General features: G+C 44.9%; 5 protein-coding genes across 5 annotated transcripts; 1 reads left to right on the top strand and 4 right to left on the bottom strand.

Moving 5' to 3' along the window:
* Positions 1 to 1,964: 1,964 nt before the first annotated feature.
* Positions 1,965 to 2,788, bottom strand: PtA15_9A467 (uncharacterized protein; the record flags this gene model as incomplete). The annotated part of the gene is made up of 2 exons (XM_053172678.1): positions 1,965 to 2,202; positions 2,271 to 2,788. The coding sequence occupies 2 exons, from the start codon at positions 2,786 to 2,788 to the stop codon at positions 1,965 to 1,967; spliced, it is 756 nt and encodes a 251-aa protein (XP_053023895.1).
* Positions 2,789 to 4,077: 1,289 nt separating this feature from the next.
* On the bottom strand, positions 4,078 to 5,795 carry PtA15_9A466 (uncharacterized protein; the record flags this gene model as incomplete). Its single annotated transcript, XM_053172677.1, has 9 exons — positions 4,078 to 4,281; positions 4,380 to 4,462; positions 4,571 to 4,622; positions 4,739 to 4,778; positions 4,887 to 4,965; positions 5,114 to 5,154; positions 5,270 to 5,350; positions 5,550 to 5,602; positions 5,724 to 5,795. 9 exons carry the CDS (start codon positions 5,793 to 5,795, stop codon positions 4,078 to 4,080), a joined length of 705 nt encoding a protein of 234 aa, XP_053023894.1.
* Positions 5,796 to 7,537: 1,742 nt separating this feature from the next.
* Positions 7,538 to 8,162, bottom strand: PtA15_9A465 (uncharacterized protein; the record flags this gene model as incomplete). The annotated part of the gene is made up of 2 exons (XM_053172676.1): positions 7,538 to 7,860; positions 7,988 to 8,162. The coding sequence occupies 2 exons, from the start codon at positions 8,160 to 8,162 to the stop codon at positions 7,538 to 7,540; spliced, it is 498 nt and encodes a 165-aa protein (XP_053023893.1).
* Positions 8,163 to 8,649: 487 nt separating this feature from the next.
* Positions 8,650 to 10,350, top strand: PtA15_9A464 (uncharacterized protein; the record flags this gene model as incomplete). The annotated part of the gene is made up of 5 exons (XM_053172675.1): positions 8,650 to 9,490; positions 9,586 to 9,776; positions 9,876 to 9,902; positions 10,224 to 10,249; positions 10,329 to 10,350. The coding sequence occupies 5 exons, from the start codon at positions 8,650 to 8,652 to the stop codon at positions 10,348 to 10,350; spliced, it is 1,107 nt and encodes a 368-aa protein (XP_053023892.1).
* Positions 10,351 to 11,118: 768 nt separating this feature from the next.
* Positions 11,119 to 13,520, bottom strand: PtA15_9A463 (uncharacterized protein; the record flags this gene model as incomplete). Its single annotated transcript, XM_053172674.1, has 9 exons — positions 11,119 to 11,413; positions 11,526 to 11,735; positions 11,805 to 12,108; positions 12,194 to 12,884; positions 12,958 to 12,984; positions 13,073 to 13,186; positions 13,264 to 13,323; positions 13,400 to 13,417; positions 13,494 to 13,520. The coding sequence occupies 9 exons, from the start codon at positions 13,518 to 13,520 to the stop codon at positions 11,119 to 11,121; spliced, it is 1,746 nt and encodes a 581-aa protein (XP_053023891.1).
* Positions 13,521 to 16,031: the final 2,511 nt, after the last annotated feature.

The following is a 16,031-nucleotide window of genomic DNA, read 5'->3' as shown; positions in this document are numbered from 1 at the left end:
AAATGAGGTCTGAGGCTGCAGAGGCAGTGCAAAATGATGACATAGTATGGAAGTAAGGGAATACTTGATACTATGTAATGAATGTAGTCTGATGGGGAGATTTATGTTTGTATCCTGTGATGTGTATAAGCATAATGCTGTGATCCTTGAATTGAGGCTGGTGACTGTGTGTCAAGAATGTGATAGGTGTCTAGTGGGGTCCAAAGAGTTGTAACTTCTAATGCAGTGGGGATCCAGTGACACCTCCAGTGGTGACTAAGGGTGAAGTTGGCTGTAGAATCCATTTCTGGGGTTTGTTTGGTGGCATCTTGAGGCATTTTATGAGCAGTCATGTGTATGAGAAAAACGTTTGATTTTTCACTTTTCCATATCCCACACCGTTACTTGCAAGTCGTGGTATTCCTCCAACCTTTCTCAAAGGCAGACTCAACCCAAGCTCTGTCAGATTACGGATTCGGAAGCAACCCGTTTCCTCAGCTGTAAGTGTTCCTTTTCGGGAAAAACCAAGCTGTGAACAAACCAGTTTGAAGTCCCAAACTAATATGATACAACTCGTATCCCTTGTTACTGCAGCTCTAGCAGGCGTTGTTTCAGCCCAAACCGCCGTTGTTTTACCGGATGTGGCACAATCAAACCCTGAACCCTGATTTATCAGTTGGAAAGGATGCTCGTCCTTGCGGACTTCGTACCTGTAAGCACAGAGAATCTCGGCTATAAAAGCAGTCTCTTGGTTCGGCCAATGAACTAACTCCAACCACTATTCGCCACTTTGAATTCACCAGACAGCACCAAGTCAATCCCTTAATCACCTAAAAACTCTGTCTGCGTCTGTCAGCGATCACAATCTAACTTCCACTCCTTGTTCTAAACCAAGTCTTGTCCAAACTCTATTTTCCTTTTTAATACTTGCGCACTCACTAGCGATAATCTTTCTCCTCAGAGTTCCTCTCAAAATACTTAAAAACTCCAAAAACATATCATCTACATTCTGCTGTTTCTTTGTTTACTCTCACTCGTAATCTCTCACTGTTTCCATCACAGTCTAGTAGTCCATATACCCTTGCTCTTAGGTAAGAGCTAAACCTGTTTCTACTCTCTTAACAAATCACCAGTTTCTTTGTAAACCAAATTCTAATGAAATAAAACTCTTAGTCAATTGAAATCTCACAAGTTCCAATGCACAGTGACTGTGCCAAAAAGGCCATTATCTAACTAGATGGAGTTACAATAGCAGCTAAAGCTTGGTTCTGCTTGAGCTTTTTTGCAGTGCAATAGTCTACATAATTGAATCCTTCCCTCAAAAACCCCTTCTGATTGAGTCTCATTTATATATCACAATGAAACTCTAACAAAAAGTTCAATATGTGTGGAAGTAAGTACTAAGAAAGGAGACCCAAGTTATTCCCCTGTGATCCCATTTTTTGGCTCCAAAGTCTCTCTGATCTATTGAAATGTGACACAATGATAGCAGGAAGTAAAGATGAGAAAATTTCAGAAGCCACATCAGAAAAATAACAGATCTAGTCAGGTGAGTTTCATTTTGTGCAAAAATATGAGCTGAGCTTATAAGGCGCGTTGATAAGTAGCTCCACCAGCTCGAGATCAGCCCAACTTGATCCATAGACCATAAGACCAAGGGTCCTTGCCACTTTAGCGTGCTCTTTCACTTTCTGTTTTTTACCCTCTGAGTTGTAAAATTCTGCAGCGACCACATTCGCGCTGACCATACAGGACGGAATCTGTTCCTGTTTGATTTACGGAGGCTAAGTTAGCAAAGCGGCTGCGGGGATATCTCGAAGCGTTTAAATACCTCTTCGCAAAGACTAAGGAACTCCTGAACCTCTTCAGCCGAGAAGTGATCATCATCGGAGTCAAATTTGTTTTGCAAATTCGATATTCGCGTAACCCGTTGATCTGACTGCTCTTGAAGTTGGGGAGGCATCTGGCAATGTGAGCAACGGCAATCAAAACCAAAAGTTCTTTTGAGGCCCTCTCGTCGCTCCTCTATGGTCATGTCCAGGAAGCGATCTGAAGAGTTTCGTGATTTCAGTATCCAAAGCAAATCCAATGACAATACTCTCCTTACAGCTTATAGTCAGCTCCTCTCCCTTTGCGATTGGCTTGAAAGCTTTCATTTTTAAAATCTGTGTGCCAAAATCGAAGCGGTAAATCACGTTAGGCCGGCAGGCATGGTTGAGTCGACTGTAGTTTTTTGAAAAGGAGTTCATTTATGCGTTCGCAAATAGTCTTGAGAGAGAGTTAAAGCTCACGATGCATCCACCACAAGACTCCCAAGAGCATAGCCCGTTGGGAGTTTACTGTTAAATGTGTTAACATCAATCAAATTTGAAATAAACTCGTCCGTGTTTGTGCCTTCACCGTGCAGACGGGCCACAGCGGCTCTAGTGTGAAGCGGTAAATGATCGATGGCTTGCCGGCGAACACTTTGACCGAAGCGAGTTTTCCATACTGATTGGCCAAGAGGAAGGAGAACGACAGGACGCATCAAAGCAACATCTTCTCCGACTAGAATGTTGCGAGAAGCCACCGCTCCTTTGCCGCCCTTTTCAGGCATATCCACCACTTCTATCGTATTTAGATTAGGCAGATCATCCGAAAGGTCGAGGTCCACCACGCCTTGTTCGAGTTCATTTTCAGGAGCAATGATCACAAGCCCTTGGCCTCGGTTAACGGTGGGGTTGACGAAGATGCAAAAATCGGCGGGATCTTCATGAATCGGATTCACAAAACACGTCGATTTGAAGAATCCACCCCGGAATGGCTGCATTGTTGAGTTTATGGCAACGTTATCGAACTTGTATTGTAATTTTTCTGATGATAAAGAAAAGAAGGGAGAATCACTTGGCTCGCAAATCAAGCTTGTTATATTGGTCCAGGTAGTGCGATCTTCCCGGATCGCCGAAGTAGAAAGTGCAAAGAAGTCTTTTCCTGGACCACCACTTGCTAGAAGGGTGAGAGCACGAGTATAAGCGAGCGCCAAAATAGAAAATCTTGACATCCTGAGTATTAATGAATTTTGGAAGATAATGAGGCAGGAAAAAACGCCCGAAGCAGCGTACTTATTTTCTCTTTGTCAAGGTTCAGATCCTTCTGCTACTCTCATCATTGCATTTCCATTCGCCGACCGATAACTTTCATGGAGTATCCATACAACCCACTCCTCGTCTGATTGCAATTGAATGTAAAACTGCTGGTGTTGAGCATTAAAGATCTGAGGAAACACCGTTTCCCTGACCACAAACCTTGAGCCTCGGTGCTCGATTACCGGGAAGTCGGGCGTGAGTGCGAAATACCCTGGAGGCAAACCATGACTATGGGCGGAATATTTTGCTCGCCGCTACCTCCATCGTTTGCAGCCGGCCATCAGATAAATCAGTCGTAGATCAGACCTGCGGCACATTAACATAGCCGGAGCCCCGTCGGTAATGACAACAAGCACGCTCACCGGTGGACACGCGCCGCTGGACCGTTTCGGGACCGAACTCAGCTAATCTCGGTCCTGAATAGAGCCCCGGGCAAGCGGCCTCAAAGTGCCTGGGCTCCTTGCGCTTCTTTGAGCCCACAAACTACATATGTATTGCAATTAGATTGATGATTGTGTTGAAAAACAATGTGAGTTTTTCCAAACCAATATATGTAGTTGGAGGATTTCCCGTAGGCTAAAATGCTTTATCTGGAGTGCAACAAGGCTCTGGCTGGTGAAAATTGATCAGCGGCACCTTCTAAGACTAAATCAATTAGGCGACGGGAAGTCCTCCAGTGATCTGTGATTACTTACATAAATGTAATCAAAACTTGGAATGCTACTTCATTCTATCAGATGGAAAAGAATTACACCTAATACATATCTATTACATAATTACATCGCCTAATTGTCCGTAATTGGTGGATTTGAAAGAGTCGTCCAGAAAAAGATGAAACACTCAAAAAGGGATGGATTAACCGGCTTGTTGACAGTCGCGAGTCTTTTTGCTCTGGGACGAGGTATTTCCACACTTGCACGGAGAAGACACGTGCTCAAGACAATTCGCGACAAAGAAAGATCTGAGAGCTGCCTTAAGTAATCAGACAAGAACGAGTGGAACTCTTCCCCCTTTTAAGATACCGATTGTCGGGTCTGATCAGATTGTAAACTGAATTAGACTTCGAGCTGATTGAAACTTTAGCAACTTCGAGAAATGCTTCAGAGACACCACGATTTTGTCTAGCGGAGCATTCCAAGTATCGAGATGCTCTAATTCTCCGTGCTGTTGCGAGACCCTAACGACGGAAAGAGATACCAAGGTTAGATCATTGTGTCTGCGTATCTGACTATCCTGGTGATTTGCGTATCGTTAAGTGCGCAAATCAATACGTACTTGTTCATAATCGATCGGTCTTTGACTGTATTTTGCCAAGTGAGCTCTTGTTTCAGGGTCATCTCTCAAATCGCACTTCAAAGCTTCATATAAACATATCAGCAACCGAAAAGCCCATGTCACTGTCAGCAGTGAAGTTTAATACTTTGTTTGATGGAGAGGAGGTAGAGAAACGAAGATTATCAATTTACCTGCCAAACATATCTTAACCCCCGGACATTGTTCAATGATTTGATCCAACCACTTGTATTTTTGGAACCAGAAAAAGGAGACCGGTTAGGTCATATTTGATGCGACAGGGAAGTGGCTCGAATGATTCACTGAAAAATGACTGAATCACGAGAGACATCTGCTCGCACCTTATTTTCGGTATTCATCAGCGAAGTCGGTTTGTCCACGCTTTTGTTCCTCAGGGGTAAAAAGATGAACGATCCAGTGGTTTAGAAAGAATGGTAAGCAAATGCAAAACACGTGGGGAAAATGGTACAATGTGACTGCAAGACTCACGAAAAACATAGCAGTATCACATGGGCGTTTGCATAAGATGAAGGCCCTGCTTTTCCAACTTCATCTTGTCTTGAAAAGTCTTCATAGTAGACAGAATTTTAGCAACAACACATATTCCCATTTTTCTGCGTGATTTATTTTTGATTTTGCAGCAGGGAGATTTGATTGGGAAAAAAGAAACGGGAAAGTAGAGAATGTAAATAAGCAAAGCGGAGAATCCAACTTACTAACATTATCCCAAAGAGATAATTCAACGATTTGGTCGCCCCTAAAAAACAAAAAAGTACAAGTAGAACCCATGTAAAATGGGCAAAGGATGTTAAGTTGAGCAGAAGAAAAAGGGCTTAGATAAGTAAAATGGCGTAAAAAGCATATGAACAAACACCAAGACATCTATCGTGTGATTTTCGACGACAGTAGGCTCAAAGACTTGCGGGAAATGATCCCTTGCATAAACGTGCAATCTGTTTTGTGTAGTTAACAATAATACAATGTCAGAAAATTCAACAGCAATGGAAAAACGATCAATGCAACAAGTCTTTCCAGAATTATAATTCCCGAGTTGGTTATGACAATGGTGCTCGCAATAAAATGTGTTATCTGCATGCATCCATCTAAAGATGTGGAAGTTCAAGGTGTGGATGAAAAGTAGAAATAACTTACAAAGATGTTTTTCCAATTGATTCATCCCCCAGAACCAATATTTTTCTACTGATCTGTATCAAATCATTATTAGCTGGGGAGAAAGTGATCTATATGACTTGATTTGCTCCTAGCTTCGAAAAAAAAAGGGGGGGGGAGGAAAGAAATAATGAAGACATGTCATGATGTACTCACACTTTTCTTGTGGCCAAATGTCGAAATTGAGTTAATGATTGAGTTCGAAGGTTTCAGACATAAATCCGACATTCTTTTGAACTTTTCTCCAAATCTTTGTGCAGCTGTACGAGATATCCTCAGACGGCCTGCTATCTGGTGTATATGCCGATTCGTGATTTCTCACTTTGTTGACGAATCAGCAGTAGGCAATCTTGTATGCTCCACGAAATGACTCCAGTCTCGAATATATGTAGATGTTTCTTCCTGAATGCCTTCCCGAGGGGGATCGAACAAGTGAATTGGGTGACGATGTAAGCAAATGAATTCCCGTCCTACTCCTGAGCTCTGAGGATCGATTTGTCTTGCGCGATAGCGAGCCAGCTTCCTTGGGTGCCTTCAGAATCCAGTGCTCGACGCTACGTCTCGACGAGAGGGTTGAGATTACGAGAGATGAATTTCAAGTGATGATAAGTCACGGTGAGGTGACACGATTGCTTTTACGGGAGGATTCAAAGTGAATTTCCAAATGTTCGTCGAATAGTTAGTTTGATAATGGTTGAGTTTGACACATGGGATTGGTTAATCGACAGTTTTAATTTGTCACGCTCCTTTTCCCTGAATCATCAATCCTTATGAACGAGTGAGAAAATCCGGATGCTCAGGAGATCCAAACGATAATAATCTCTTCGCTGGCGCAAAATCCGAAAGTGGTTTTAATTTTTTTTCGCGGGGGTGCTTAGAGACCAGAGTCAGCCAGAGTCACCAAGTACACATTGAACCTTATTTTAGGCAGCAACCACATGGCGCCCATCGCTTTCGGACTTTGGATGGCCAAGACCATGAACAGCCACTGAGATTGCGGGGGAAGTTTTTGCAAGACTGGACAAAAAGTTCAGGGTTCTCCAAGCCCGAGTTACATCATAGCAACGAGTCATCCGGCTATCATACGATGACAGTATACTGCGAGACTGCGCTCGATTTCCGCCTGTGTTCTGCCGGAAATCCTTAGCAACAAGCTCCAGAGCCCTCCAGATCGAACCTTGCCTTGTGAGGTGGCGAGCAGGCGCCCCTCGCGCGAACAAAGACCCTGCGGGGCCTTCCTGCAGAACGGCTTGAATAAGCTCGACTCGAGATGGGGTCATAGAAAATCATATCACGTTGCCTTCACGGGAGTGAGACACGGGAAGAGCCCTCAATGTCAAATCTAAAGAACCCCTTATTTGCATTTTGTGAAGATTCGGAAACCAGGTATGGTGCAGAACAGCATCCGGTTCACAGTCCCCCTGACAAGAGCTTTGCGCTCAGGACACTATACTACATACCACACATCTCTTTTCCGTCTAATAGGGTAATTTGGATCGCGAAAGTCAGTAGTGACGTTTGTGACACAGACTTGTGGGGTTGATTTATCATTTTACTGATCACTTAGATTAAACTTGGGTGTTGCGCTGTTTAATGCCAAATCACATTTCGTAATGCTACGCACCCCTTCACACATTTTGGGCCAAGTGTAATAGTGTTTTGATTCTTTCAAACCTCAACTTGTATTCTTCATCAGTTTAAACGTTGGGAAATAAATACGTGCGCATATTGACCAATGTGACGGGGTAGAAATTCACCAAATGGTGAAATCCCAACGGTTTCATGTTATAGCCAAGGCCATAAGCAACAATTTTTTGAAAATTTGGAGGTTTTAATGTTTTAATGAAAATGCTGTTTTTGTCATTACGATCAAAGGAGAACGAATTATTACACAAGCCAATTGAATATCTACGATGTCTTCCACGTGGGGCAACACTGTGGCTGCTCAGGGAAGGGTTAAAGAAGGGAGTCTAGCGGCTTTCTTCCTGGATCCATCTACGTTGCCTGGAATGTGGTTGATGCGAGTCGGTATTAGAAGGCTCAACCAAGCCAAAAAACCGCAGGAAACGTGCCGGACAAAAGAAACTTTGGGTAGGTTGTTGCTGAGGTTGGATGATCCTATCCAGTGGGTGCTTGGGATCCTGAAAGCGTTCCAAGTCGTACATTTCGTCTTCTCTTGAAGTGTGCTTTTTGAGAGGATGGAGTTTTAGATAGTTTGAATGAAAACCTGCATCCGGAAAAACCGATTGAGCTCCTACGCAAACGCATGCCGACACAAAAGCGCCAACGAATACTAGAAATAAAACGTAGATAGGGCGACATAGGTCAGATTTCATGCATCATACACCTCGGCAGCACATGAGGATTGAAATTCAATTCATCAGAGAGATTGAATACAACTGTTCATGAACCAAGCTTACCAAAATTCGTGATGTTTTTACGATAGGTTGGTTTGAAAAGCTTCCCAGAATGCCACGCCCGAATTTGGCAATCGATGGAATCGGAGACGACCAGGAGAGCCCGCTGTGAGATCCCAAGTTCCGGTTTGACCAGATGATGGTTGTTTTCAAAGTTTATTGTCGTTCGATTGATCATGGTCCCGATGGTGGCCAAGCTGCGTGGGATTCATATATTTAAGGAAGAGGTCGGATTGACTTGGGATAAGCACAACTTGCACAAGTGGCTGGCCGAGCGGGCACGGCCGACGTGCGCAGCCGCAGTACTGAAAGCACGCTCTCCCGCCAGCCGCGACTTCGGGGCACGCCCTCCGGAGTCCATGGCACCGTCACTCGAGACTGGCCTTGAAAAGAAGTTTCAGCAAATACATATTTAGCCGATTGCCAGGAAACGGACGATTCGCACCATCCCGATCGCGAGCACCAAGGTGAGTGGATAGAGAATATACGTGATCAGTTATGAACTTGTCTTTTGGTGCTAATTTTCCAGTAAGTTACTATCAGACGTCGGGCATTGTGGTACGAAAAACACCGTTGGAAACAAGCCCCCCTTGATTACCGCTCGAAGGACTGTTTTGCGACGGGTCTGACTGTCGATTGCCACCACCCTTGCAGATCGTTTGGCGATGATACCCGGTACTTTATCATGGAAATCTTTCCACGCGAAATTGCCGACCGGCCCAACAAACTGGACCACTTTATACACATCCAACACCCATCTCCGGATGCCACTACCACCGACTGCCTCTCAATTTCATTCGACTTCAATCTACCAAGCTAGAAAACCGCGCGAACGTAATCGCCCCAAACCACCGATTCACCCCTCCGTACCGTCTTTCAAACTGTCACCAAACGAACCTTCTCATGTAGCCTCTTCTCGGCGAAAGTTACTCGGCATCAAGAGCCAGAAAAACTTAGACGAATTCGCCTGGAAGCACGATTCTTCTCAAAACGTCCTCCGTCGAAGAGACGGAGTAACCGGCAAGTTCGTCCATGCAAAAGTCGATTGGATTGCGGACCCCAAACGGAAATTCCTCAAAGCGAAACAAGAAGAAAAAATCATGAAAGAAGATAAGGAATACGTTGACAAGAGGAAGAAAGATTTCGAGACGCCGACGGAAGAGGACGATAAAATGGAACAAAAACTAGCCTCAGATCCACCCAAACAGATGTGGAAGCTTCCGGTTCAAGAAATCAACCGGGGTGCACCTTCACTCGTCCACGACTACGGTAGGGAAGAACATCGGCTATACACTCATGAGCAAAGAAAGTCTTTCTCTGAGATGAGAGCGCGCGCATTTGAACACGAAAAAAAGAGACTAGAAGTCCTCAGTCAGGGGGCCTCTGCGTCTTCCATTATAGCCGATCATGACTTTTGGGATTACGAGAAGAACATTCGGAGTCCATTATACGATTACTTTCGAGGTGGTCAAATAATGGAAGAGTGCTCGGTGTCAGATGCCAGATGTAAGCCAACCGAAAGAATGATTCTCATTTCGCTGTTACCTAAAACATAACAACTCAAAGACTTATCTTTTTGCGTGGTACTATCCTTTCTTCAGATTCGCACTGGTCCGTCGCCCAATTACGCAGGAAATCGTTTGAGGATCTCCAGGCTTTATGGTTTATACTCCTGAAGGAACGTAACATCTTACTAGTTCAACGCACAGAAGCTCGAAGGATCTTTGGGAGACTAGTTGATCCTAGTAACCCAGGAGAACCTTTATCAACAATTCGCAGGCAGATAAAAGCGGTTGGGTTTCCTTTCTTTAGTTCCATTTGTTTCCTTCATTCTGATTTGAAATGTGTAGACTGAAAAGATAAATCAAACCTTTTTTTTGGAATGATGTAGGTCCAATATTCGATGAGAAATATCAAAGTGACAGTATCAGAGCGAAGAAAAGCGATCGACTTGAGACGACATTTTCTCCAGAAGTATTACAAAACCCATCCTATCTCGAGCTTAACTAAGTCCCCCAACGAAGAGCCTGAGCGAGCAGCGGGAGCGAGCAACGAGGTTGTCCGCGAAGTGGAGGCTTACCAGTCAAGTTCAGATTCCCGCATAGACAGTTTCTCAAAATCGGCTTGAAACTACACTTTTACACTCCACTTCTGCTGTCGACAGATCCCTGCAGGGGTTCAAAATATTCTGCTTCACGTTTTCGTTCCTCAGTGATTTCTAATACATTTCTATGTCTAGTCATATCTCGAGATACTTGACCCTATGTAAGTTAGAATTGCTCGTTGTTGTCTTCTCCCCCTTTTTCATCGATGCATTTAAACTCGACTACCCGGCACCATACAGCCTACTCAAGATCAATTATTAGATGAAAGAAGCTCTACCAAAGGGTATAAAGAGCAAAGGCGACACTGGTTCGAAATATCTTCTTCCTTTTGGGAGGTATTATATGGATTTCTACGGATCTGTCGATCCGGTCTTCATGGAAATTTATGAGTTTGATGAAACTTTCAAGGAATCAAATGTGGAATCTTTCTCCCACAAGCTTCATGCCTTGCTGGGAGGTTCCCTGCTAGGGAAACTGAAAGTTTTGTAGAGGTTTACACAACACCTTGTATACAGTCTAGAGTTGTAGGGGTTGTGACCAGAATGCAGATTATCAGCTCTCTGCAACCATCTCGCTACAAGTTTTCCAATTGTGATTCCTCCCAGAATTCTGCGCAGGGCTGATAGTTTTACGGGTATAATGGAGTAACTTGCGCCAGTAATGTGGCTAAAGACTTTTGAACATGTTTTTAATACAAATACAATGAGTATAAGTATGATTTTGCTTCTTGTTTCACTAGATTGGTGCATCTAGTTAAAAAACTCCCAAGATCAGGCTTAAAAACCCAGCAAAGGATGTTGAAATTGAGAACCTTCCAACTTCCAAGTTGAATTGCCTTTACAAGATGATTCCACAAACACAAGCACAGCTCTTTTAAGTATGATGGACATAGACCATTTGCCAGATCACACCTGAAACAGTGCCAAAGCAATGTAGATTGAAAGAGACATATGAGATTGTAAATCTAACGTGTGTTTAGAGATATACAATAATATGAAATCATTATACATGCGATAATAAAGAAACAGATCAGGTATTGTGAGTAGTATAGCAAGAATTTGGGAATGACTTAAAATAATTGAAACTGCTAAACTCGCTGCTTCCGCCAAGAGTGTTGTCAAATAGATTGATAAATGGGGAACTAAGATCACTGGACGAACTGGGATTAGAAATATAAATCTCAGACTTGGGCGAGGTGATTCCAAGTGAATAAGTAGGTTCGTTGCCGTAGTTCAAATTGGAAAGTGAATTGATTAGGCCTAGGGGTCGAGTCAAAGATACCTTTGAAGAGTTGGTGGGTCGAGGACGCTTGTGGCACTTGACACTGTTTGGAATGGGGATGTCGAGTTGATAGTACCTCTATCAGTAAAGCTTACCCCAACAGTTAAAAGACTTGAAATTGAAATTGAAAAATGTTTAAAAGCAGAAACACCCACTATAACGCGCATGCATTACACAACAGGCTCCCATCTGGTGCCTTACGCCACATAGGGGTAGCTGTTGCATCACAGTTTGTGCACTGGATTCCCGTGCCTTTGGGGTCGGTTTCATTGCGGGTGACTGAGTTTGAATTGCCCAAAGACCTGTTATATTTACTCAAGGTAGCAGGCCTGTGCTTTTTGTGCACTTTGTAAAAGACTCCACAACTAGCATATAGCATTATAATCAGACGTAACATTCGCATAGTCATTTTGCCATCATTTGAATGTACATACGCATTGCAAAGAAGCTCATCATTCGGCCCTCTTCGCCACAGCGGGGTTTGCGTTCCCCGGCAATTGAAGCAAATCGGTCCATCCGAAATACTACCGTCCAAAGAGTGCTTTGGAAGATCGGAGGCGCCTACAAACGTGGGGAGTCGGGTGGCCATTGGATTGCGACGTTTTCTTTTCTCCCCCACTTTTGAATTCTTAGCATTAGTCGAAATATCTGGTTTGGAAGCCTTGCCAAGAGAAAATTGGCCTTTCTGCTGGGGGAATTCCACGCCTGTTACAAAGGAATTCCCACCGTTGATGTTTTCTAAAAGATGGGAGAAATTGGTGGCATATTAAGCCAATCTCCGCCTCACTAGATCATCAGGCTATCAGATGAAATTTGCACTGACCTATCGCAGGTAATATTCTATCTGATTGACAGGTGAACTGCGGGGTTTCTGATGTGATTTGATTATCCAAAATTGGGTTTTCGCCAACAAATTGCATGCCAGGCGAGTCAGTTGGGGCTTCTATGTTGTCAAAACGAAAGTGTTCCGAAAGAGGGGACTCCGTCTTTGGCGGGCTGCCAGGATTGGTGGCATAAACGTTCATGGTATGTTGAACGGGGTCGATCACCGCGCCGAGGTCTGTTCTCTCTGTATTGGCGAAAGAAGGTGCATTCAATTGTTCGTGGTACGGCAAACAATTCACAGAATCCCAAACAGCCGTGGAGTCTGCCATTCTCTTAGCTTGCGTATTCTCAGGAAGGCAGCAAGTCTCCTGGGAAAGATAATCCACAGGACCAAAAAGAGCCAAAGGGGAGAAGCTTGATAGAAATGACTCAAAATTGATAGAGCCGGCCTTGAAGTCGAAGTCCCAAGCATCGTAGTGAGAAAAATTGATATGGGTAGATGATGTAATGGTAGTGCAGTTGACCAGTCCACCAGTTCCCATTTCTGTCATCGGACTAGATAGACTACACAATAAGGTAGGGTGATGTATCGTTGCAGATACGCTAGACATTGGTTGATTGGCACATCGGCCTCTCTTCAACGGCGGAGCTTGAAGCTGACTCAAACGTAGGTGTCTCTCTCGGTCGAGCTACAAAAATCCGATATATAAGTTGCACAACACAGTAACCATATGGAAAATGACCTTTCTATGTCACACTCACCTTTCTTCCGGTCTCCTTGCTCAATCTCTACATCAAAAAGTTCATAACTAAGTTCAAGGTCACTCAGGCACCAGTTTGCCGGATTGAACCTTCCAATTTTTATTGAGAGACTCACTTCAAATGTGTGTGTTCTATTGTTGGGACTTTCACCAGTCATCATCGCGTGAAGATGAAATAATCTCCACGACAGGTTTTCCAATCGTTTTCCTTGCTCTAGATGGCCAGCCACCTGTGATAAGGAAGAGGTTAGTTAGAAATCTTTTAAGTCCCCATGCGACAGAGAATTGGATCAAACAGCTAATATACCTTGCTGCATAATTTCCAGGTTTGACTAAGGGACTCGACATCTGTGACTTGAGAAAAAAGCTTTCATGATCCCAAGCCGAGGATTAGTCGCCTATCTACAATCTACAATTTCAGCAGAATCCTATATCCGACTCACGGAGAATGATGCGTCCCCCTGTATTGAGATAAGTCAAGACAACAATCAATCAACCACAATAATGTTGGCAGTTAAGTATCATGAAATTGCACACCTTGATCTGCAAAAGGAAAGCATTCATATTTTCTGGTTGGTTCTCGGGCATAATGGAGATCTGTTCATTCAAACCAATCATTCGATTGGGCTCATCGATGAAGTGATTTCTCGGAAGTACTTTCAAGTAGATGGCTCTGGAGAATTGTCGCCCTGGACCGATCGCGAAGGACTAAGACTGAGTGCCAGAATGAAATGCGCTGAAGCGGAAGACTGTAAGTAAATATATCAACCGGGAGTATAATTGTCCCGACCTCTGTTTGGTCGGACTTCTCTTGAGAGTAACAGTATAAGTCCATAAATATATGTATATATCACTGTAGCAAAAAAACCCGCCGCTGTCGATCAGTGATATGTATCACCTGTCTTTCTCCGCAGCACATCAGTAGTACACCATCGATCGATTGATCAACTGTATGTACAACTGGATGCTTGTACATATGTGAACTGTGACAGCCAAGCTTCATCGAGCAATTCTGAAACAGACGGAACATGAAACAAGCATACTTGCTACATCTTGCTACATCCATGGATATGATGAACTTTTGTTAACAGTTTAAACTCCTTTAGCCAACTCTTGGTCCAGTAAGTAAAAATTAGCCCTGTTGAAATGGTCAACTTGGCATAGGTCCCTGATGCTCATGATAGAATTTTCAACTTGTTCACTTCAGCCTCAAGAACATCAGAAATGACTGAATCTTGGTGCATAGGGATTGTATCAAAATTTCATCAGCAAACTCATGTTAGATTTACCCACATGAGCTGCCTCTTGACTGTAAACCCCCTCCTCTGTTGGGGTTTACAAGGTGTCACTGTCACCAGAGGAGTGATGGGTAGTTAGAATAGACTACAATAACCACTGTTATCTGTGTGGCGTAACACTTGCCATTACTATGTTATGAGCCGTAGCGCGGGCTCCGCAGCGCAGACTCACATGTACATAGACTACACGTACATGTCACGGACCATACACAAGGTTCGAGAGGCTGGAGATCCAAGCCTCTTCCTCATCCTGCAATCTACCATCTTGGATCCAGAACCCCCAGAACCCCAGAACCCAGACCCCATCTTCCTCTCCACAGAACAGACCTTAACATATTGCAGGATCTACTTAACGGAGACAAAGACCAAGAGCCCAACAGACCAACAAGAACCAGATTGCTCCGACTCCGAAACCTTGAACATCCCAACTCCGAAACCTTGAATATGTCGCAATCCACTCCTAGAAACCTTGAATATCATGCTCCGACATCACACAGCAATACAATGGATGCCTCCGAAGCCGCCAAACTCCGACAACAACTGGCGGACATTACTAAGAAGGCCAACAACGAGGAAGAAAAACGCCGCCAGGCCGAGGCCAAGTTGGAGGACGCACTCCGCACTCCAAATCCACCCCCTCCCCCAACCGCAACCAAGACCCCCAAGATCGCTCAACCTGACAAGTTCAATGGAGAATGCGGAGCGGTGGCGGAGACGTTTGCCCGCCAGGTTGGCATCTATATGACTGTGAACAAGCACTTGTTCCCGACTGACACGACACGAATCCTTTTTGTGTCCTCGTACATGACCGGACCCGCGGGCGTGTGGGCAGCCCCGTTCCTTGACCAGGCAGCAGTGGAACCACCCACCCTGACCTACGCGGAGTTCACGGCGGCCTTCTGGGGCATGTTTTTCGACCCGGAAAAGAAGGCAAAGGCGGAACGAGCCCTCCGAGCGCTGAAGCAGACCGGTTCTGTGGCGGACTACACCCACACCTTCGTCCAGCACGCCTCCGCAGCGGGATGGGACATCCCCACCCTCCTCAGCCAGTACCGCCAAGGTCTGAAGCGGGACATCCAGATGGCGCTCATCGTTTCCCGCACCGCATTCACAACCATTAATGAGGTTGCTACCTTGGCCCTGGAGCTTGACACGGCAATGAGCGGAGCGGAGGCCGGAACAGCGCCGGCTAAACAGAGGATTGACCCCGACGCCATGTACCTATTGGCGTTAAACGGACGACTATCCGACTCCGAGAAGGCCCGGATGATGCGGGAAGGACTCTGTTTCCAATGCGGAGCGCAGGGCCACATCTCCCGCAACTGTCCAACCAAGAAGGGAAAAGGCCACAGAAATGCCAGGATTGCGGCAATGGAGGATCAGATCCGACAATTAGTGGAAGGGATGGCGGCAATAGGCGGAGGCGGACCAGCGGATAAAGGCGGAAAAGGCCGGGCCGACTTGTCAAAAAATGGAGGCGCTCAGGAATGAAGGTTGTGCCTTTCTTGAGTGCGGCGGAGTTGTCTTGTAGTATTGGTGCTAGTCAAACTTTAACCAGAAATGAAATTGATCCCAGATGTTTCATCTCTCACACCATCACAACTCCCAGAGCCACACCCCAGAACCCCTTACCCCCTGCCTCCTTTTTGATTGATTCCGGAGCAACCCATGATGTGTTGAGCGAGTCCTATGCCGCCGCGGCGGGATTACTCCGCAACGCCACCGCCTCAAGGCGGACAGTGTCGGGATTTGATGGATCCACATCCCAAGCGGCATA

Source organism: Puccinia triticina, chromosome 9A, assembly GCF_026914185.1.
Source record: "Puccinia triticina chromosome 9A, complete sequence".
In the NCBI taxonomy this organism is placed as follows: Eukaryota; Fungi; Basidiomycota; class Pucciniomycetes; order Pucciniales; family Pucciniaceae; genus Puccinia; species Puccinia triticina.
The sequence above is the reverse complement of the archived record's forward strand: the minus strand, read 5'-3'. Positions and strand labels throughout refer to the sequence as shown.